This window comes from Siniperca chuatsi, linkage group LG4, assembly GCF_020085105.1.
Source record: "Siniperca chuatsi isolate FFG_IHB_CAS linkage group LG4, ASM2008510v1, whole genome shotgun sequence".
Taxonomy (NCBI): domain Eukaryota; kingdom Metazoa; phylum Chordata; class Actinopteri; order Centrarchiformes; family Sinipercidae; genus Siniperca; species Siniperca chuatsi.
Genome location: NC_058045.1, coordinates 23,849,364 through 23,870,337, shown reverse-complemented (window position 1 = coordinate 23,870,337; position 20,974 = coordinate 23,849,364). Strand labels below are relative to the sequence as shown.

The window sequence follows — 20,974 nt, the reverse complement described above, 5'->3', positions numbered from 1 at the left end:
CAGCGTCCTCTCATCAAACCATCACATTTTAGCTGAAAATTAACAAATATTACTGTTGATGAATGATGGATCACTGCTGCTGTGTGCATGCAGGGACTGTTAAGAGGGTTTTCTTGTAAAAAAAAAAAGTTATATCAGGGTGTCAAGACACCCTTTCCTGCTCATTAGTACCTGTCGTTTCTCTCTGTGACATTTCACACAGGTTGAGCACTACTGCTGCATGTTAGGTTGACGGTGAGAACATGGATGTGGGTGAGAGACATACATCCATGGTGAGAGAGCAGTGTGCTCAAGATGGCTAGAGTTAGAGAAAACAGCATTAGTGGTTGTGAAACATACAATAATATCTGCTACGATGTTACAGTGTGTTCATTATTATGTAACGTTAGTAGATAGTGGAAGGAAGCTCCAGGGTGTGGTTTACATCCCAAAACTGCACACTCTACCATGTTTGCTTTCAAAACTTTCACTCCGCTAACTTAGTGCAAACTGTCACTCTGCGCTGACAAGTCCGCTCTGCTGGAGCTTTCTTTGCTGGTGGTATTGGTTTTCGAATTTGTTCACGTTCCATATCTAACTTGCCGGGAGTACGTTTGAATCTCAGATTTTATGGAAGTGTACAGACATCTCCCCCTTTAATAGAGGAATGTGAAAACACCTCTCTAGTGACAAACTTTGCACAGATTCAAGTCAGTAAATTCAAGGTCTGACATTTCAGGGGACATAAACATAAGAAAAACACATTTTTGAATGGAGGGGTACTTTAGGACCAAATTTTCAACATTCTCTGCTTTCACCCTGTGTTTGTTGGCTGCTCTTTGTTCAAAAAATAAATTATATTCAACCATGAAAGTCGCCACTGTGTTTGAGATAACACATGGAGGCTCTTTCAGGATGCTGAACTTGGCATGTTTTATCATTTTGAGTGTTTACAATGTGGCTGCACTCGGTTTAGAACATAGATATCTATATAAAGATATTTATATACCGTTTATGGTTCAGAAAGTCAAAGTTTAGAGCTCAGTGGCAAAGCCTGAACTTCTATATGTCTTCCGCACGCTAGAGGGCGCTGTTACATTTCCACGCCGTGCTAACGTCCAGTGTGTTGCCGGAAGTAAATCTCGCTTGTCAGAGGAAAGGCATTCGGCATGCCAGTTTGTTTGGATCTCCATGTGACACCGACTTCATTTACAATCACAGATCAAACCCCTGGAAATTGAACGGTAGTTGCCAGTGCATCACAGCTGTCATGGGCAAAAAGGGAAAGAAAGAAAAGAAGGTGAAGGGAGCGGAGAAGACGGCTGCCAAAATGGAGAAAAAGGTTTCAAAGAGGTCCAAACGAGAAGAGGTAACACTCAAACTGGACTAAATGATTAACGCTATATGTTACATTTTGTTCTTTTCATATGACACAAAGAAGACATTGTGCCGCACTAATAGCCGTTAATATGTTGTGCAAATTACTTTTAGCTAGCTATTGGTCCTTTCACTGCATAGTTTACTGCAAGTGCTAACTAAAATTCAACTCTCAAACTAAATGAGTGCAAGTTAACACAACTGTCTGCAATATTACTAGGACCCGCAACATTATCTAATTTTTGAAAGCCATTTACATCCTTCTGGTTTTGATCTTCTTACCTTCCTTCCTTCTCTGTCTCCAGGAGGATTTGGAGGCTCTGATTGCTGAGTTTCAGAATCTGGATGCAAATAAGACCCAAGTTGTAGAGACAACATGTCCACCTCCATCACCAAGGTGAAAGACTGCATCACTTTCTACAACTTCAACTCCCCCCCTGCGGCCGAGTGAAACACGGAACACATACAGGCCATAGAACATAATGAAACATATCAAACATAAAACAAACATATCACTAGCTCGCACAAAACAGTGTAGATCAGTGATAGCATAACATCAACATCCCGCCATAATCATCCAGCCTAGGTTAAAATAACATCACCATTGTCACCCACCAATTTTTATATGCAAGATCATCAGCTGACTCATCAACAGTTAACAGTTTAAAGACATGAGAGACAAAATGATTTCTTACCCTGAAATCTGAATCTCCTTCCAGAGGGGAGAAGCTCAAATTCTTAACTATGTGATGAAGCCTGTTCTCGTCATGAATGACTCCACCAAAGAGTTGTAGATGAGTATCATGAGTTTTCCACTTCCAAAGGAAGTTGCTTCTGGGCTGTTTTACAGATTGGTGGTGTTATTGGTGTTATTATGCTAAAATGCTAATGTTTAGCAGGTATAATGTTAACTATGTTCACCATTTTAGTTTAGCATGTTAGCATGTTAACTAGCACTAAACACAAAGTACAGCTGAGGCTGATGGGAATGTCATTAGTTTTGCACGTCATAAACCAAAGTATTGGACAAATTGAAATTTTGACCCGATGGTGGCACAAGATGAAGGTTCAGGGATCACAAAAAGATCTCAAATCATCCTGAAGGGGACAAGAATGTCTATACCAAATTTCATGGCAATCCATCCAATAGTTGTTGAGATATTTCAGTCTTGACCGACAGACCAACATTGCCATCCCTAGAGCCATGCTGCTAGCTTAGCTAAGAAGCCATTTCAGGGTTGTAACATTATGCATGAATCATGCCTGCCAGCCAAAGTAGGAGGATGTACGTGTCTTAGTCTCTGATGTCTTGTCATGTCTTTCAGGTTGAGTGCGTCTCTCTCTGCCCATCCTGAGAAAGATGAACTCATCCTGTTTGGAGGAGAATTCTTCAATGGAAAGAAGGTAGTAAACATTATTCTAATAAATGCTTCTTTATCTATCTATTAGTGATTTATGAAACTTGTCACTTTGGATGCAGACTTTCCAAATATGTCTTTTGAAGATGAAAGACTGAAAGATGGTTCAACATGGTGACATTTAATCTGTGTCCACCAGCTCGCAGCCACAGATTTTGCAGTACTAATAGCAGCTTCTTTAAAGCAGAAGCCATCTGTATTCTTAATGTAAACAATTGGTCATCACAGTTTCACAATCATCCACACTGTGTAACTGTTTATAAAGCTCATGAGCTTTCTTCTTTTCCCAGTTTTGTCAATACATTTCAGCAGAAATTCCACTAAATCAACTGTTAATTTAAAAACCTGTTGTTGCCTTTTTTGCAGACGTACCTGTACAACGATCTGTTTTTCTACAGCATCAAGAAGAACAGCTGGGTTAAGTCAGAGATCCCCAACCCTCCTCCCCCACGCTGCTCTCACCAGGTACGCCCACAAAGAGGATCCTTATGCCTCTTTTGTTGCACACTCTGCTAATATTTCTGCTCACATCGAAACACTGCAGTGGTTTTCTGTTTGAAAATCCAGCAGCCAGCAAATGCCACATTGTCCACTGTTTCTCCCTCTGCCTGTATAAGTTCTCAGCTTTCCATGAAAGTATTTGATTCTCAGCAACAGTTTTAGTTACATAGTACCGCTTCCAAGTAAGCAAAGATCAGGGGTCTCATTTAGAAAAAAATGCGTAGGATCCTTACTAAAAGTGTACGTGTGCACAAAAGCTGAAAATGTTGTGCGCCAAAAAAAAATTCAGATTTAGAAAACCATGCATAGGCACACCTGCAGGCAACTTTCCCTTTATAAATCATAGTCCGCCTGCAAACGTGCGCAGGTGGATCAGCCTCATATCCCGCCCTCTACACGCCCACATTCAACCATAAATGGTCCCCTCCTGATCCTTGCATTCGTTGTCCTGTAGCGATTGTGCGAGAGTTGTCACTTTATTTCCAAACTTAGCTAATTTACACAATTCATGTGTGCAGGTGGTGAAGATGTGCCGGGTGATGTGATGGTCAGACAGCGCTGATGAAATATTGAGCGGACTTTGATTTAATATTTGAGTTGGCTTATGTCTTTTACAATTGAAAGGTGCTTAAGGAATAGGAATAGAATACTGCTGGTTTGAATGTTTATGATAACGTGGATCTATAATTAATGTTTGATATTAAGTGAAATTAAATGTGTGAGAGGCATCATTATACAATCTGGCTTCAGTTCACCACCTCACCATCTGCGTCGCCAATTTCCCCTGTCTCCAAAATGCACGTACACATGGGTCAGAGTTTGCTTACAGGTGTGCACATTCTCCCGTCAAGTTTGTTTTTACAGAGCACAGCTTTCGCGTTACTCCTCTTTAAGGCCCCATTTCGTGCGTAGACAACGGTTATAAATGAGACCCCAGGTGACTAGTATTAATCATATTACTCTTATGTTTAATGGACCCTGGTAATGCTACATTTGCTACACTGGAATATAATTTTGCTTGGGAGTCCTTGATCAATTATGTGATTCTTCATTTAAACCACAAGGGGGCAGACTGTTGTAGCACATTTTGGGGAAACTTTGAAACTTATCAGCAAAGTCATCACGGCTAATGGCCTTTGCAGGAAAACCAATTAAATCTGAGGACATCGAACCTGCTTATCTCGCTCTGTACATGCCCCCCCCCCCCTTCTTCCTGCATCCTGTCTCACTCCTCCCTCCCTCCTTTCCTCCCTTCAGACGGTGGTAGTTCCCCAGGGTGGGGGTCAGCTCTGGGTGTTTGGGGGAGAGTTTGCCTCTCCTAACGGTGAACAGTTCTACCACTACAAGGACCTTTGGGTGCTGCACCTGGCTACACACACCTGGGAGAACATAAAGTATGTGCAGACAGTCATAAAAATAGATGTAATGATGAATGGAAGGCTGGATAAATGGAAGTAATGATTGAATGTGTGAATACAGGGATCTGAGGGTTGTAAGAAATACTACTTTATATTAAATTAATCGATGAGGAATTCTTAATTAGTTCATCCTATCTCGTAATGCAAGCCTAATGAGGAGATAAGTTGATTGGTTAATAAAAAATACACAGGTGCATGGTGTTGTGGATTATTACTTTGTATTTGTAAGTGTCATTTTACAAACATCAGTGATCTGAAATTATTTAAAGTTTTGTGTTTTTCCAGGGCACCTGGTGGTCCATCAGGTCGCAGCGGCCACCGGATGGTCCTCAGCAAGAAACAGCTGCTGGTGTTCGGAGGTTTCCATGAGAGCACCAGGTAGGCAGAAGGTTACTGAATAGTAAACAAGGACAATATGTCTGTAATGGAGTGGACAGTGGGTAGGTAACATGGTTGGATACATCACTACTTCCTTGATACATGCAAAAAATGCTAATGTTTCTTCATGTCTGCAGGATGTGTAAATATGCAACTGTTTGCTAGCACGTTAGCCATATCAACTTTAGGCCCTAATATGTCAAACGTGTGTGTGTGTGTGTGTGTGTGTGTGTGTGTGTGTGTGTGTGTGTGTGATATTACGCTTGTTATAGAGTTCTGCCCCCAAGTGGCCAAAAAAAGGATCAATGCAGCTTTAAAGCCAAATTCATACTTTCTGCGTGTCTGTGAGGGTCTGCTGAACGCGGAAAGTATGTCCAAGCGTTAAGAATGAAATCCAGACTGTCCTCTAAACAGCAGTGTTCTTTTTAAAGAAAACTGGACTAACCCATGTTTGATCTATGGCCTCTTTTGTCCCTTCGGCATCATTTGGTACGAAATACCACAGATCAGGGTGATGAAACAGAAGCATCCTGTATGCAGTGTACTGGTATACTGGCATTGAAGTTCAGGTCATTAAACTCTTCCTGACGTTTTAGGCCATTCATGTCAGAAGTTGCAGATGATTTTGATTCAGTATTTGGTGAGTATCGCATAGATTCAGTGAAGTGAGAATCTTCTTGCAACAGGTCATAAAGTTGACACTCCTTAAGCTCTTAAATGTATCAAATCCTTCTGGTTTTTTGGTTCAGTTTCAGCCCTTTTGTCTCCTGCTTCCTCCTCCTCCCCCTGCAGGGATTTTATCTACTACAATGACGTGTACTCTTTCTCCCTGGACACCTTCTCCTGGTCACGCCTCACTCCATCAGGCTCCGCCCCCTCCCCACGCTCTGCCTGTCAGATGACCTCCACGCCAGACGGCACGGGTGTCATCATCTACGGGGGATACTCTAAAGTGGTGTGTGTGTGTGTGAGAGAGAGAATGCCTCTCCCATATTGCTAATATTACTTTATGTGATGTGGAGATGCCTGATAAATGTGTGTGTGTGTGTGTGTGTGTGTGTGTTTATCTAGAGAGTGAAGAAGGATGTCGAGAAGGGAACCATCCACTCTGACATGTTTCTTTTGAAGCGAGAGGGTAAAGATGGCCAAGGTATGAAAAACTTCATTGTTAGAGACAAAATTATTTAAGACAATACAAGTGATAAATATTAATAGAAATCATCCAGCTACTATCCGTGTTGGTATTTTTTGTGACTTGTCTTGACTGTCTGACTCTGTCCTCCAGAGAAGTGGTCATGGTCCAGAGTGAACCCCTCTGGTAGCAAGCCCCCTCCTCGCTCTGGTTTTTCTCTGGCGGTGGGCCCAGCGGGGCGGGCGGTGCTGTTTGGTGGGGTTTGTGATGAGGAAGAGGAGGAGTCACTGGAGGGCGACTTCTACAACGACCTCTATCTGTATGATACAGTGAAGAACCGCTGGTTCCCCAGCCTGCTCAGGGTAAGCTACAAGGCCATGAACCTGCTGCATGAAGGGGTGTTTGGATGAAAGGATATGATTTCAGAAAAATACATAGCACTGCTTTGGCGGTCTGCTGTAGTTTATCGTTTTGTTTCTGTCTGTCCAGGGAAACAAGTCAGAGAAGAAGAAACGACGGAGGGGGAAGAAGGGTGGAGCGGAGGGAGCAGAGAAGGAGGAGGAGGAGGAGGAGGCGGCACCTCAGGCACCTACTGAGGTCATCAAGGAGATTGTCACGGAGGACGGCACAGTGATGACCATCAAGGAAGTGATCCCTGGAGCTCAGGAGGAGGAGGAGGAGGAGGAAGAGGAGGAAGAGGAAGAGGAGGAGGACGATGGCAAGATTACACACACACACACACACACACACACACTAAACTAATTTAAGATGTGAAAAAATATAGATAGGTTGGACAATAACATGCCTTTATCTCCTCAGGTTCAGCCTCAGCCCCCCTGGTGGAACCTTGCCCAAGGTCCAGCGCCATGGCAACGGTGCGTCAGGGCAAGCTTTTCCTATACGGGGGGATGTTCGAGGTTGGCGACCGCCAGTTCACCCTGAACGACTTCTACTGCCTGGACCTCCACAAGATGGACCAGTGGGAGGTTCTGGTTGAAATGGACCCAAGTGAGTGAAAAAGTTATATAAGTAATAACACATGTAGACAAGAAAGGATATGAAATGTCAGCTCAGCAGGTAGTCCTACAGCAGCCAGTATGCTGATTTGTCTTGTTTGAATATCTCGTGACGCAGGGGAGCAGTTGGAGGACGATAAGATGGGAGAGTAGGGTGTGAGGTTTCAATTGGATTTATGATTCTTTCTCGGCAGAGACACAGGAGTGGCTGGAAGAGTCTGAGTCAGAGGATGAGGAGGAGGAGGAGGAGGAGGAGGAGGCGAAAGGAGCAGAAGAGGAGGAAGAGTCTGAAGAGGAAAGCGAGGATGAAGAAGGCAAGGGATTATTCTGTCTCTTCACTGTGTTACACTTACCTGTCTCTTTCTTTTCCACTTTACCTTTTCATGTGACTTATAATGAGCAACAAGCACATTATCTAGATCAGAATATGCTTGACATTAAACAGATATTGATATGAGGTATACCAACCTTCCAAACACGTGAAACATCTCCAATATGAAAACTGATATGGCATCAGTAGGCGACTCTAGGCGTTAAATGTCTAGATTTAAGTAGAAATCAACATCTTTTTCTAAATATCTTTAATATCAATTTAAATTGGCCACACCAATATATTGACTGATATCAGCTTATTGCAAATATATCTGTATTGGTGAATATGTCTGCAAATAAGTAACAAGAAGTTGCAGTACCGAAGTCCAAACATTTGTTTGAGGTGGGTTGTGAAGCCATTACAGAGTTTGTCCACCAGAGAGCACTGACAAGTTAATTGTCAATGAAAAAATGTCTCCAGCCATGCTAGTAGATCTTTGAGGCAGTACTTTAAGCTAAATGCTAACATTAGCATGTTAACATACACACAGTAGGCCTTTCTCATTTCTCAGTTAGTACCTCCTCGATTCCGCTCCTCGCTTCTCGGCTCGCGTCGTAGTCCCTCCCACCAGAGATGCGAGCGGAGGAGGCGAGGCAGAGACTCGAGGAGAGAGGAGTCGAGGCAACAGACATTTAACCAAATGAAATATCCTCTCTTCGGAGCCGTCATTTTAAAGTGACGTCAATTAAATACGACGTGTGGCACAGCTGCATCAGCTGTCCATTGTTTTGTTGTATTTTATGATCTCTGTCAGATGAGCATAACAGTGTTCAAGACAACTTATATATTTACTTTTAATTAAATTCACAACGTGGCATAATGTGACAAGAATGTACATCATACTTTTCTTTTATTGAACACACACACACACACAGTCATACAGTATATAGCCTTTATATATTTTATGGTCTGAAGCACTACAAATGTTTGTATGAAGAGTACTATACAAATAAAGTGACATACAGTATATTATGTATATGATTGAGGAATATACAGTATATTAAATATGTGATTGAGTTATATAAGCTACAGTATATTATAAAGGCCTACACACAAACACACTGACAAAGTAAAATTGATCTCAAATGGAGCCCACAGCCCCAATTGCAACTGTCATCATAGGACTATAATTTTGGAATGATATTTGCAGACTACATAATGGGCAATAGACTATATGACAACATGAAATACAGCAAATTAGTGCTGAGAAGAGAATGTTCTTGTTGATATAGTAATGTGACGTTAGCAGCTGTTTGCACTTGTAAACATCATGTCACTATTATAGGAGTTGATTAGCCAAGGAGTAGCCGATTAAAAACACAATTAATATAAAGGTGAAATGTCATTAAGGAAATGCGGTTAGAACAGCGCACCTTACGAGGCGCTACACAAATGGTGAAGGCCGTTTGATCATCTTAAATCATTAATACAACTTGTGAGTATAAAAGGATCGCTTGTATGATGGCTGTGGCTTTTAGGTAGAGCAGGTAACCAGATATTTGGTTATAAACCCAAGTATTGGACAAATGAAATGTTGACCTGATGATGGCGCTAGATGAAAAGTCAAGGGATCGCCAAAGTGATTACAGTTTATCCTCTGGGGACCTTGAATATCTGTTGCAAATTCCATGGCAATCCATTAATAGTTATTGTAAAATATTCATTCTGAATCAAAGTGGTGGCCCGCCCAACCGACCGACAATAAGCCTTTTTCAAAGAAGACATTTTCACATGTCACAGTAGGAAAAGCACCGGTGTAAATAAAACCTCAATGATGGACTGAATTGCATTTAGCTCTTTCAGTTTCAGGGTCTTGGTATTGTGACTTACTATCATGACTTACTGGGTGGGACACATGAATGGAATGGATCCACTGTTAGTGTTATTAGCGACACCTGTGCTTTTCCTATTCTGACAAGTCAAAATGTCTGCTTTGAAAAAGGCAAAAAAAACTAATTTGGGATTTTATTTGTTTATGTTCAAAAATAAGTATTGGCTGATATATCATTATCAGATTTTTAAACTTACAAATATCAATATTGGTATTGGCCTCAAAAATACAGTATTGGTGGGGCTATAATCCTGACTTTTACTCCCTAGTGTGGGTCAATCTCCAGTAACACTGGATCTTAGATTTGCTGTAATGCGACTGATAACATCTTTTGCCTGGTACCTCCATGCCCAAGGTTTGTAATGTAGTCTTTCGTATTTTTAACAGAATGGTTAACGGTTATTTTCTCAGATTTGACTAAATTCCTCCAGAGCCAAAGAAGACATTATAAGTTAAGATCTCATTTAATATAAGGTTGGACTAACCTTAGCCACTCCTGTTCACTTGAATCTATGAAATATGCTTGTTGGGGAATTAGGAGCAGATACGCTCCCTTAAAGTTGATGTTTGATTTGGCAGGAAACCAGCTAGAAGCTGTTCTCAGTAAATTTGACCATGAGTTTTTAAAATGTTACAAGCAAAATTAACCTCTCTACTGGACTGTGTGTTTCCAGATGAAGAAGAGCACCCTGCAGTGCAGGAGGGAGAGACAGTGATGGATTACCAGCTCCGTACAGAGCAGTATTGGATAGGATTGGCACGTGCCAACATGGGCTCCGATGCCAAGGACAAAAAGGTCGCTAAAGTCGCCCTCGCCATGGCCAAAGTCTTCTATGAAGACCAGTAGTGGGATATGCCAAACTGTCTGAGTGACTGTGTGTGTGTGAAATATTTGTTTGAAATTATCTTTTTATAAAACATGTCATTTGAACTGTACTGCAAATAAATCAGCAATGCAAGCTGAATTTCATTCAAGTTAAAACCGAAAACTAAAACACTTTATTTTCTTCCAACTGATCAAATGAAATTTGAATATATGGACTATTTTCCATTTGTGAGTATACCATTACATTAGACGTGGTATTATGGTTTGTTGAGTATAACGGTTTTCATTCATTTTCATTAAAATAACCATTCTGTGACTTCACTAAATAATAAATAACGTTAACATTTTTGTACCTATATTGCTGCTGTCAATTTTGAGACCAGTGTTGTAAAGCAAAGTCAAGCAGAAATGAGTGTTTAAAGGGGCAGGTGGAATTAAATTGCATTTGTTTTTGGTTTCATGAGGACTAGCAAGTTGGAGGTTGTACATACTACCAAGTTGTACAACTTCTCTATAACACGTTTCTTTGTTTATACATACATATTCAAAAATCTGTCAAAAGTTTTTTGTAATTTTTCTCTTTTACTGTTGTAAAGTGAAGTACATTGGGGAAACTGCTGCTCGACCATGGTTTGAATCTTTGAAATAGTTTCTGGTCACAGTCCAATCAGTGATGTCACAGCGGGTGTTTTATTTGCAAGCTTCTCAGATTTCTTCAGAAGTACAGAGACCTGTGATGCTACACAGACAAGATGTACCAGAGCTACAACTTGTCTATACTTAAACCTGCATTCAATTTTTTTTTTTTCCTGCTTTACACTGGTCAACTTTTTCATCATTCCAGCCAAGTCGCTTCTTTCTCCATCACTTCTGCTTACCAGGCCTTTCTCTTCTCCCTGTAGCAAGATGACTGCTTCATGGATGTGATGGTTTGGTGTGCCCCCTGCAGATAGCTAGCAGCAACACATGTCCTTTGTCTGAGTTTTACTCCTCTACAACAAGCAAGAGGGATAATGGAAGGAGAGAAAGAGAGAGGAAGGTGCGCTGAGCCGAGCAATGACAGCATTCAGGAATCATCAAAAGATGAGAGGGATGTGAGGGGGTGGAGAGCAGGGGGAGCAGTGTCGAAGAGAGGAGAAGGTAGAGAGAGCAGGTGAGAAAGGTGGGACGACAAGACACTGTCGGCACCAGCAGGGAAGAAAAGGGAGAGGAGGAGGAGCGAGGGATGCAGGGAAGGAGGAGGGGACTAGTGCACGATGTGTGAGGGAAGACATCAGTCACTGCGAGCACCAGCCTATCCCTCTGACCTATTTTATCCTCCATCAGCATGCTGAACAAGGGATGAGAAGAGGCTGATGAATAATAGAGGAGAAAGAGAGATGGATGAGAATGAGGCTGCCTTCCTCTCGATCACGTCTCCCTCCTTCACTACCCCTCTTCTCTCTTTTTTTCTGCGACCCCCTTTTTTATTTTAACTCCGGGACAAAAAAAGATTTTATAAATAACTAAAGAGATTTTTTTGGGTGCACTGCTGACGTCGGGGCACGCAGCGTGTAATCGTCAGAGATACGTCTGTCGTGAGTGTGTGTGTGTGAGCGAGAAACTTGTAGAATACAGGTACGTCAGTTCGAGGCAGGGGGATATTTCTAGCTTTTTCTTTACTTGGTGTACATTATATTGCAAAATAAATTGCCAGACTTTGTATTAATAAAGTCTCTATATGTAGAAGAACTGAATCACTTTTGGCTGCCAGAATATCTTGGATGTCAAAGTGGCCAAAACTAGTGACCCAATATAGAGTTCCCTTTTGTCCACTGGATGGAAACCACAGTAAATGTTATTTACACATGTAAGCAGATCTTTTATCATTTGTTTGGTTGGTGGTTTACAGTCTTTTTGATCCTAAGGTACGCAATTCCAAGGCACACTTACGTAATTATTGACCACCCAGAGGAGTGCCCTTATTGACTGCATGGAGATGTCACACAACAGAGAAGAGAAAAAGGACATTACTGTCATTGTCTGATTTTACCTTTTGAGTTTTCTCCACCCTGGAGTTTATGAGGTGCCATTTGGGCCGTAATTCACACTGTAATTTTCAAATATATTAATAAAACCAATCAAATGACTACATGCAATGTGAAAGGTGTTGCTTGTAGTGATGAACCCACAGAGAATTATCCCAGACCCTGCCGTTGCCCACAGCTCTACAGAGCGTTTCAGCGTCTTTTTGGTTTTATGGCCTCTCGCACCGCTCTCATCAACATTCTTTCTAGATGCAACAGGCAGCTTTTTCAGCAGAACCCCCTGATAAATTCACTGTCCAGTACCTGACCAGCACAGAATGGCAGAAAGACAGAGTTAGCGACTAGCTGGTGAATATAGTGGAGCATTTAGCAGCTAAAGAGCCAGATTTTTCCATTAGGAGTTGGTGGAGACCAAAAAAGAGAAAACAGGATTTAGCTCTGTTTTGGGGTCCACAAACTAAAGTGAATATTGGACTTAAATTCATAGGGGGCCAGAAACACGACTCCAAATGAATGACATTGTTGCTCTGTCTGGTGAATGTGTAAATTAGCAATTAGCAATTAACATGTTTTTGCCAGATGCATCTTTTTGTATGAAACATGGTATATAAAGTTTTATTATATTGACTTAAAAGGGGATAATATGTCAATGTTATGTTTATAGTTTGTTTCCGTTGCCCCAAAAAGGCCAGAAAAATCCTTTAATGCAGTTTTAAAAACTGCAAATGTACCTTTTACCATTTGTTGTACCTTTTTAAATATAACAGTAGATGAGTGCTTGTTGGATTGCTGAACAGTGTTCAATCCCCCCGATGCAGCAATGAAATGTTATTAAAGTTACTGCTGCTAGATTAGTTATATAATCTTGTTACATCCTCTTGAATATATTCTGATTCTGATTCACTGATCTAATGGAAACATAACTACACTGAAATGAATATTCTGAAATAGCTGCCACAAATGCTATGTATAGTATATTTTGTGACAAACTAAACTTTTGTGTGTGATTTTAACTTTGAATTGAGACTGACACGGCCCTTCATACATATATGTAATTTTACTCTGCTTTTTACAATATGTAACAGTAACCATTAGCCAAGATTGTGTCAGCATCTTCTAAGCTCTAATTGACTCTGTTCAGATGATGTCATGGATTTGTGAGGGCAGACAAGTGTAACTTCTAACTTCTCTAAATCCTAATCCCTTTGTTGTGGTCAGGAAATCACACTAACTGCGCCTCCTCCCGCCTGTCCTCTCATTCATCTGCTCAACCTTCTCTCTCTCTTTCTCTCCACTTCCCTCCCCCTCTTTCTCTCTCTCTCTCTCTACAACCAGTGTGTTTAGAGGCCTAAGCCTTAATCCCAGCCTCACAGTGATTTTATTACTGTAATCTGGGCTGGAATTGGCTTAGCTCTTACAGACACTGGCAGACAGAAGGACAAGGACAACAACAGCAACAGGACAGCTGCAGGGAGGAGGTGAACAGGAAAAGAGGACATGGGAGGAAGTGTTAGAGAGGAAGGGACTTTGTGAGCTAAGGAGGAAGGATGAGCAGTCAAGAAGAGGTAGGAGGGGACAGACTTTCTAAGGGAAAGTCCCCTCTAAAATATCTAAAATAATAATTTTAGTAACATTTGCATCACCTGGTGTTTCCTTTCTGCCCACACTGAGATCCACACATCAGTTAAGTGATCCACATTGGCACAAAAAACTCAAATGAGGTCTAGGGTAGAGGGCGGGGGTTTCAATTCACTCCAACACCACTATCACTGAATCCAAATGGAAAAGGTACCTACCACTGTCGAGAGATCTGTTTTGACCTCACTCGGACCATCACTACGGTCTAAACAAAATGATAGCCTTAGTTCCGGTTACTCTCATGACCTTATGTAAACAGTTATGCCCATGACACACTCAGAATTCTGCTTTCTTCTTGCGCCCCCTTCAGTCGTCCAAACGACTATTGTCAAGGACCCACTACTAGAGCCCATAGTAGTGGAGGAAGTGCAGGGTCTACTGCAAAAAGGTGCGATTTCAAAGGTGCCTCCCAGCGCATAGCAGACTGGGTTTTATGCCACCTATTTCATAGTTCCAGAGAAAGATGGTGGTCATCGGCCTGTTCTCGACATCAGGCACCTCAACCGATACCTGAAGGTACTCTTATTCAAAACTATTCATACAAAAATAGTAATGCAGTCCATCAGTGCAGGAGAATGGTTTACATCCCTTGATTTAAAAGACGCATATTTGCATGTCCTGATTTGTCCAGAACACAGACTTTTCTACTCTTTGCTTTCCAAGACCAAGTTTTCCAGTTTCAGATTCTAACTTTTGGTCTGTCACTGGCACTGAGGATCTTTACTTGGGTGGTTTTAGTCTCTCAACAGTTAGACGAGACTGTCCTCGAGACATTGAGCAATGCTTGAGCTCCATCTACTTGAGCTAATTACTCCCTAAGGTGAAGAATCTTTTCAGGCTGGTGTTTGGGCATGAATGTTGACCCAGTAGCCTGTTTTGGGCTGCTTGTCCTTCGCTTGCTGCAGTCTCAATTGGACCAAGTCAAGGCAGCCAGTACAATTAGGGTTTATGCCTCAGCAGTTGCATTAGGGTTTATGCCTCATGTGTCAGTTTAAAGACGCTTGTGTCCAGACTGTACCTTGTGGGCACCAAGCTGGGACTTGCCTCTTGTATTGTCTCTTACTAAGGCCCCATATGAGCCTATTGCTGACAGCTTTTCTTTTGGCTCTCTGCTCTGCTAAACGGGAGCTGTGTGCTCTCTCTGTTAGTGATGATTGTTTACGGTGGAGGGCAGATGGCACAGGGTTGTCACTTTGGCCTAACCCTGCCAAAAGTGCTTAATCCCCAGTCTATGAATCAGGTAGTTGCTCACCCTGTGTCCAGTTAAGGCATTGCATGCCTATGTAACTCGTACTCAGTCTCCAAGGAAGTCTCATTCTCAGCTTTTTGTCTATGGAAAGGCAAAACTGGGGTTACCGCTTTCTACATACCAATTTGTCACATTGGTTGGTTGATGTAATTTCCCATGCTTGGGCATGAGAAAGAGATCAGAGGTTTGCCCAGCAAGGTTCGGATTATTCTGTTCCTCACGACACTTTTGGTATAATTCATCCTAGACCATAGTGATGGTCAGGGGGAGGTCGAAACAGATCGCAAGTTATGAATATAACTGTAGATCTGTGAGACCGAAGGATGACTGTCACTATCCCTGTTGCTTGGAACACTCTGAGGCATTCAAGGTAAGAGGACGAGCCGGAAGTTGACCCTGCTTTTATAGTGCTTGAAGTTCTGCCTCCTGGGGTCGTGGCATGACTGAAGGTCTCTAGTAGGCAGAACAAAGGCCATCATTATGTTTAGACTGTAGTGACGGTCATCCTTCGGTCTCACAGATCCAGTTATATTCTTACGATGTAACTTTGCTTCAAACCGACAAAATTAGTTGTTCTGCAGTAAACTGTATTAACTGACCAGAGGGATCTTTGCAGTTTTTTTGGTAAGTTAAATTTGTGCTTTATAAGCTAATCAGTAAGTTAATGTTATGCTAGTTAGCTAGCTAGCTAAGACAACAAGCAGTCTAACGTTAGCTATGTGGAATGACGTAGGTGATCAGTAGCTAGCAGTTACTAATTATTTTTTATTTTAGAAAAAAATAAATAAATATGAATTAACTTACTCCGTCTAACTCTTTCTACTGTGATGAACTTGAATTAAAAAGGTAGTACCGTAGTCCAGCCATTAGTTCTGCATCACTGACAGTAACGTTACTGGCCAAAAGGATTTAAAGACGTGCAACAATTAAGATGTGAGGTACTGAAACTATTCTGATGAGAAACAGTCAAAGAAAAGTCATCTGGCCTGACCAATCAGGCTCAACTTTTCTTCAGCTCCCTGTGCAGGGCTGAAATACTTATTGCTGTTGTAAACATTACTATTGCTGCGTATTCTTTTTTTAAAATAATATATTTTTAAAAAACAATTATTTAATCATTTTATTAATGAAAAAGAACCAATAAGAGTATCGATTAAATAACCAAACCGATAAGGAGTATCGATAAGAGTAGTAGTATTGATAAAAACCTAACAATACATATCCCTATGTATAACTTATAAGAGCATGCTTTGTTTTTTTGACGGTTTTTAAATTTTGTCAGACATAACTGTTAACCACCATTTTCACATAAGATATCTTGATATAATCACACTGTTTAATTATTTAGCTATGGGCAATGATTCACACAAAACGGCTGGGCAGACCTCACTTCAGGTTTGAGGCATAAGCTTCCCAATTAACTAGAACTGTTTGTGATGATTCTTTTTCTTTATTTATGCGATTACAGAAGCTGCCCTCAGATTCAGACCTCAGCGCCACCCAGTGACAACATGGAGGACTCATCCCATGTGTAGTACTTGTCCATTCTTAATGCTTACTGCAATTCTATGTCTTAATATTGGAGTATATTTCTGTAGTAATTTGTAAATGAACTGATGAAAAAAGTACAAAATCTAAAATGCCTCACTGTATTGTCAGTGAAACCTGCAATTGTAGTAAGAAAGTAATAAGTTACACTTGGAGATGGACAAGTCAATACTAATTGAATAATAATGAAAATGTAATTTGATTTTCTTATGTATCCTTATCCTGCTAGTCCTCTCAATTTATATGCTGCCTTTTACACTTATTGGAATAAACCGTCACTCAGTTTGGTGTTTAAGAATAAGTTCAAAAGCTGTTGATCTTAGACAAGCACAGCTTTTGTTTTTAACACTGACTGTTGTCAACTGCCCCAGGAGTATATGAGAAATCCATTTGTTTTTGTTATGTAATGCATGTTTTCTTTGACAGCATTAAATAAAACCTAATGTAAGGTAAAGGTCTTTACTTGTTTGTTGAGCCAAAAACCTTCCTCTGAAATTCTTTCACATATGCTACAGTAAATCTGGTAAGGCATGCATACCAGAGTTAAATAAAAAATATTTATTTACACAAACCTTTGGCTGACCCTAAAAATCCAATCCAGCATCTACCCTACTGGATTTGGTCTCCTTCATGCAAAACATGGCCAGGACCTCTATACTTTATCCGAGGAGAATGATGTACAATGCTTCCACCAATGGACAAAACCATTGGTGGAAGCACTGGTTAATAAAGCGCCAGGCTTGGTCCATCTTTTTGGTGTGTGCAAACCTCCATTGGCATTGCTGGGTGATGATAGAGAATATGATTTTCATCTGAGGGAACTGCTGGTGGAGATCTTGCAAGTCTCGCTTGATCCCTGTGACGAGCTTCACACTCTTGATGTTTCTGAGATAATTTCCGCCACAGTGGATCAACAGAACATCCTGTTGATTATAAAACGAAAAGAAAACATCACCTTTCTATGAAACATTGTGCTGGTGTGTTATTAAATTTAACATATTTTATTTAATATTTCAATTTTATTTTTCCATAATTTACCAGGTTGTAGTGTGCTCTGAGTGTATAATGGAAATAACTTAATGTTAAAAAATCTTATGCTGAACTCACAATAAGCAAGATTTGATTTCCAGATACTTCCATGATATTTATACTTACTCTTGGCCTCTGTAGAGGATGTCAAACTGAGGATGTAAAAATGAGGATAACAAAAATTAAACAATGACTAACTATCCATTCAAATATATTGACTCTACATGAGAAAAGCAGAGGTGTGTTGCATTGCTAACTACCAGTTGCTAACATATTGAATGCATGTGCTAACCTAGCTAAAGCATAGCCTGTATGAGCTAAAGATATGATTTGGCTGTTCAAAAAGTTATGATAGTTCAATTTCAATAATAATGAAAATTACGTTTTACTTTTACTTTTTAGAGATATAGTAGCCTATGTTAAGATGTGTGATTTTCTAAATATGACTATGTAGTTAGTTGTTGTACCTTATTTTAACAAGCCTTCAGTCGTAGTACAACCAGCGGCAAAGAGCGTCAAGATTGGAGCAGACAGGGGTCAAAAGTTCAGGGGTGTGTGCGCTCGCGATTGAGTTGAGTGTGTGCTCGCGATTGATCACTACTGCGCAGAGTCTGGCTCCAAATGACGTCACCAGCGCAAGATGGCAACGCCCGTATCTGGGATATTTTGGCTTCATTTATGTACAGTGGGAGGAAGTGGAGACGCGTCGTCCATCTTTATTTACAGTCTATGGTTCAGACCGACAGTAGTCCTTCGTGACACAACCCACAGCCCTCTCGTTCATTTGAATGGAGCCAGTCTGTCAACGCAGCGGGGGTGCCAACGCAAAACAATGCAGTCGTCCAGCAAAAAAGTTGAACTAGGCTCAACTGTTGCTGCAATAGAACAATCTTTACAAAAGACATGCTGTAAAACAAACCCTTTATTATCAAAATTTGAGCCAAAGGTCCAATAATAATTAAAAAATTATTTTGTGCCATTCATATGTGCAGGCAGCCAGCTGGAAGAACTCTAATGTGCATGCTCTATTGGCCCAAAACGTGGAAGCTTGAGGGACCCTGAAAAACCTTTCCGGCATATGCACCCAGTTAGCAATTTACACTGGAACTAATGGGGCGCCATCTGGGAACACAGTATCCAGTTTTCTTAACACATCGATGACTTCCTTGTGAGCAACTGGCCTGCTACAACCCTCAACTGTGAAGGCAAAGCTCCTTATTGGGCTCCTCAGTAGACTGTGTACTGGCTGACCATAATAATGTAAATTTAAAAATCTGACTCAGGTTCTCAGTAGTGTAATCAGTCTATCATTTTAAAGAACATAAGTAAATATGTAAGTAGATAAAATCCATTTCACACATAAGTGTTGGTTCCCTAAAGCATCATATTTCTCTTAGTATCATATTAGCTAATCAATAAAGAGGTCTTAGTGCTGTTTCTTCCTCAGAATGACCACTGCATACAGACCATCATTAACAAATGTGTTTCTTCAAATATCCCTCTTACTCCTCCATGCTAATGATGAAACAATAACGTTTGCATTAAATATCTTTTGGGGAACTGACTCCTGTATAATCTTAGATAATTAAAATTAATCTCAGACTTAATTACAGTATATGCAATATGTACTGACAAGTAAAAATATCTGATGATAGAAAGCTTTTTATGTACAGGGATCTGTCAAACTGTATGGAATTGTCATCTGGAAAATTGGGATTAACAGTTGGGAAAGTGCTGCAGAATTTACTGTTTTGTACATGCAGGCAGTAGCAAATATGACATGCTGCCCTTAATTTTAGTTGCAAGGTTAATTTTAGAGGCGATGCAATTGCATACCAAGTCAGTAGACCTCAGAAATGTTAGCATGCTTGCTAAAGATGCAAGGGGGTGTGACTAGATGCAAATTCGCCTGGGGTGATGCAAACTGAGGAAAAGATGTGTCGACACAAGCTGTAAAGGATTCAACTTGAGTAAAGAATTTGCGCTTTTCCTGGGGCTTTACAAATCTAGCGTTTATTGAAGGAAATTGTGTTTAGTGCATAATCAATTTATAACCTAGATGTGTTTTTATTTTATTAAAGCAACCATATTATTTGCATTTCTTAGATGTGTTTCATTTTAATCAAAGAAAGCACTGAATTTATGATCAGAAAGCAACATAGGAACATTGGTGGGAACAAAGGTTGTTTTGTTGGGTAGAGCCTGGGAAGTTGCTAATTAGCACTATTATTACAGGCGAGAGACAGTGAAAGATGAATCATCTATGTGTCCTGGATCCACCTGTTCTGCAGGAGTCTAGGATAAAGTTCAGGCAGACAGGTGTGTCACTTAGCAAAATCACATGACCTGTGCCCCTAAAATCGTAATAGCGCCTCCTAGTGGGTAAATGTGTAATGGCATGGGTCGCCCCGATGGCTCGCCTAGTGGAGCACGTGCACCACCCTTTGCTGCATGTTGCCCCCTCTCTCGCCCCTGTATTTCCTGTCTCTCTTCAGCTGTTCCTATCAAATAAAGGCAAACAATAATCCCCCCCCCCCAAAAAAGTGTAATGATCCCGCCTTTAATTCATGACCAATCAGAGACTTTCACTGAATTCCGTGTTTTGATCATTGACCAACCACACACATCCCATCCCATCAGGAGGAGCTTAGTATGAAAGGTTTCAAAATTGATGCCAGGATATGAAAAATGTCGTTGTCCTGAATTCTGAATCCAGACCCTTTGTATTACAAATTTGTATTGTACTTCCTGCAATCCAAATAATAAACGAGTTTGTTCTAAATGAAGTAGAGCGTTTCGTCCTTCTGTAGCCCAGTGTTTGGTTCCTATGAACCTGATAGTGATTATTTATTTAAAGTTACTGAAGGCTGAACAAGGAAAAGAAAATGAACCACAACACGTTACATCATTAGCATCCAGAAATGAGAGGGAAAAAAGGAGAGAGACTGGAGGAAAACAACAGAAAGAAGTGAAAATCTTGGTGGTGAATTCAGAGATCAGTCAGAGGGTGAGATAAACACAGTCACACACGCAGGTATACTATCATACACACTATTAGTGCGTACATTGCAAACCAACTTATAGCTGTACAGTTGGTACATTGGCTGTTTGGAGCGAATGAACACTGCACAATTCAATGGTAAATTTGCAATTGTCATCGATATTGCAGGGTGAAACAACTATACCTATAATTTACCAACAAAAAAAAGATTGAATTACTCTTTAAAAGAATAG

The 20,974-nt window shown here is 40.7% G+C and overlaps 1 protein-coding gene across 2 annotated transcripts; it reads left to right on the top strand.

Annotated features, from left to right (window-relative positions):
- The first annotated feature begins 1,117 nt into the window (after window positions 1–1,117).
- Window positions 1,118–12,382, top strand: klhdc4 (kelch domain containing 4). 2 transcript variants are annotated; one of them, XM_044193907.1, is made up of 14 exons: window positions 1,118–1,348; window positions 1,662–1,753; window positions 2,682–2,760; window positions 3,141–3,239; window positions 4,533–4,669; window positions 4,979–5,071; window positions 5,864–6,026; window positions 6,143–6,221; window positions 6,357–6,565; window positions 6,693–6,921; window positions 7,023–7,211; window positions 7,414–7,430; window positions 7,500–7,533; window positions 10,098–12,382. In XM_044193907.1, exons 1-14 carry the CDS (start codon window positions 1,250–1,252, stop codon window positions 10,268–10,270), a joined length of 1,692 nt encoding a protein of 563 aa, XP_044049842.1. In that variant the 5' UTR covers window positions 1,118–1,249; the 3' UTR covers window positions 10,271–12,382. The 2 variants fall into 2 exon arrangements, with proteins under 2 accessions (XP_044049842.1, XP_044049841.1); XM_044193906.1 differs by having other exon boundaries at window positions 1,119–1,348; window positions 7,414–7,533.
- The last annotated feature ends 8,592 nt before the right edge of the window (window positions 12,383–20,974 follow it).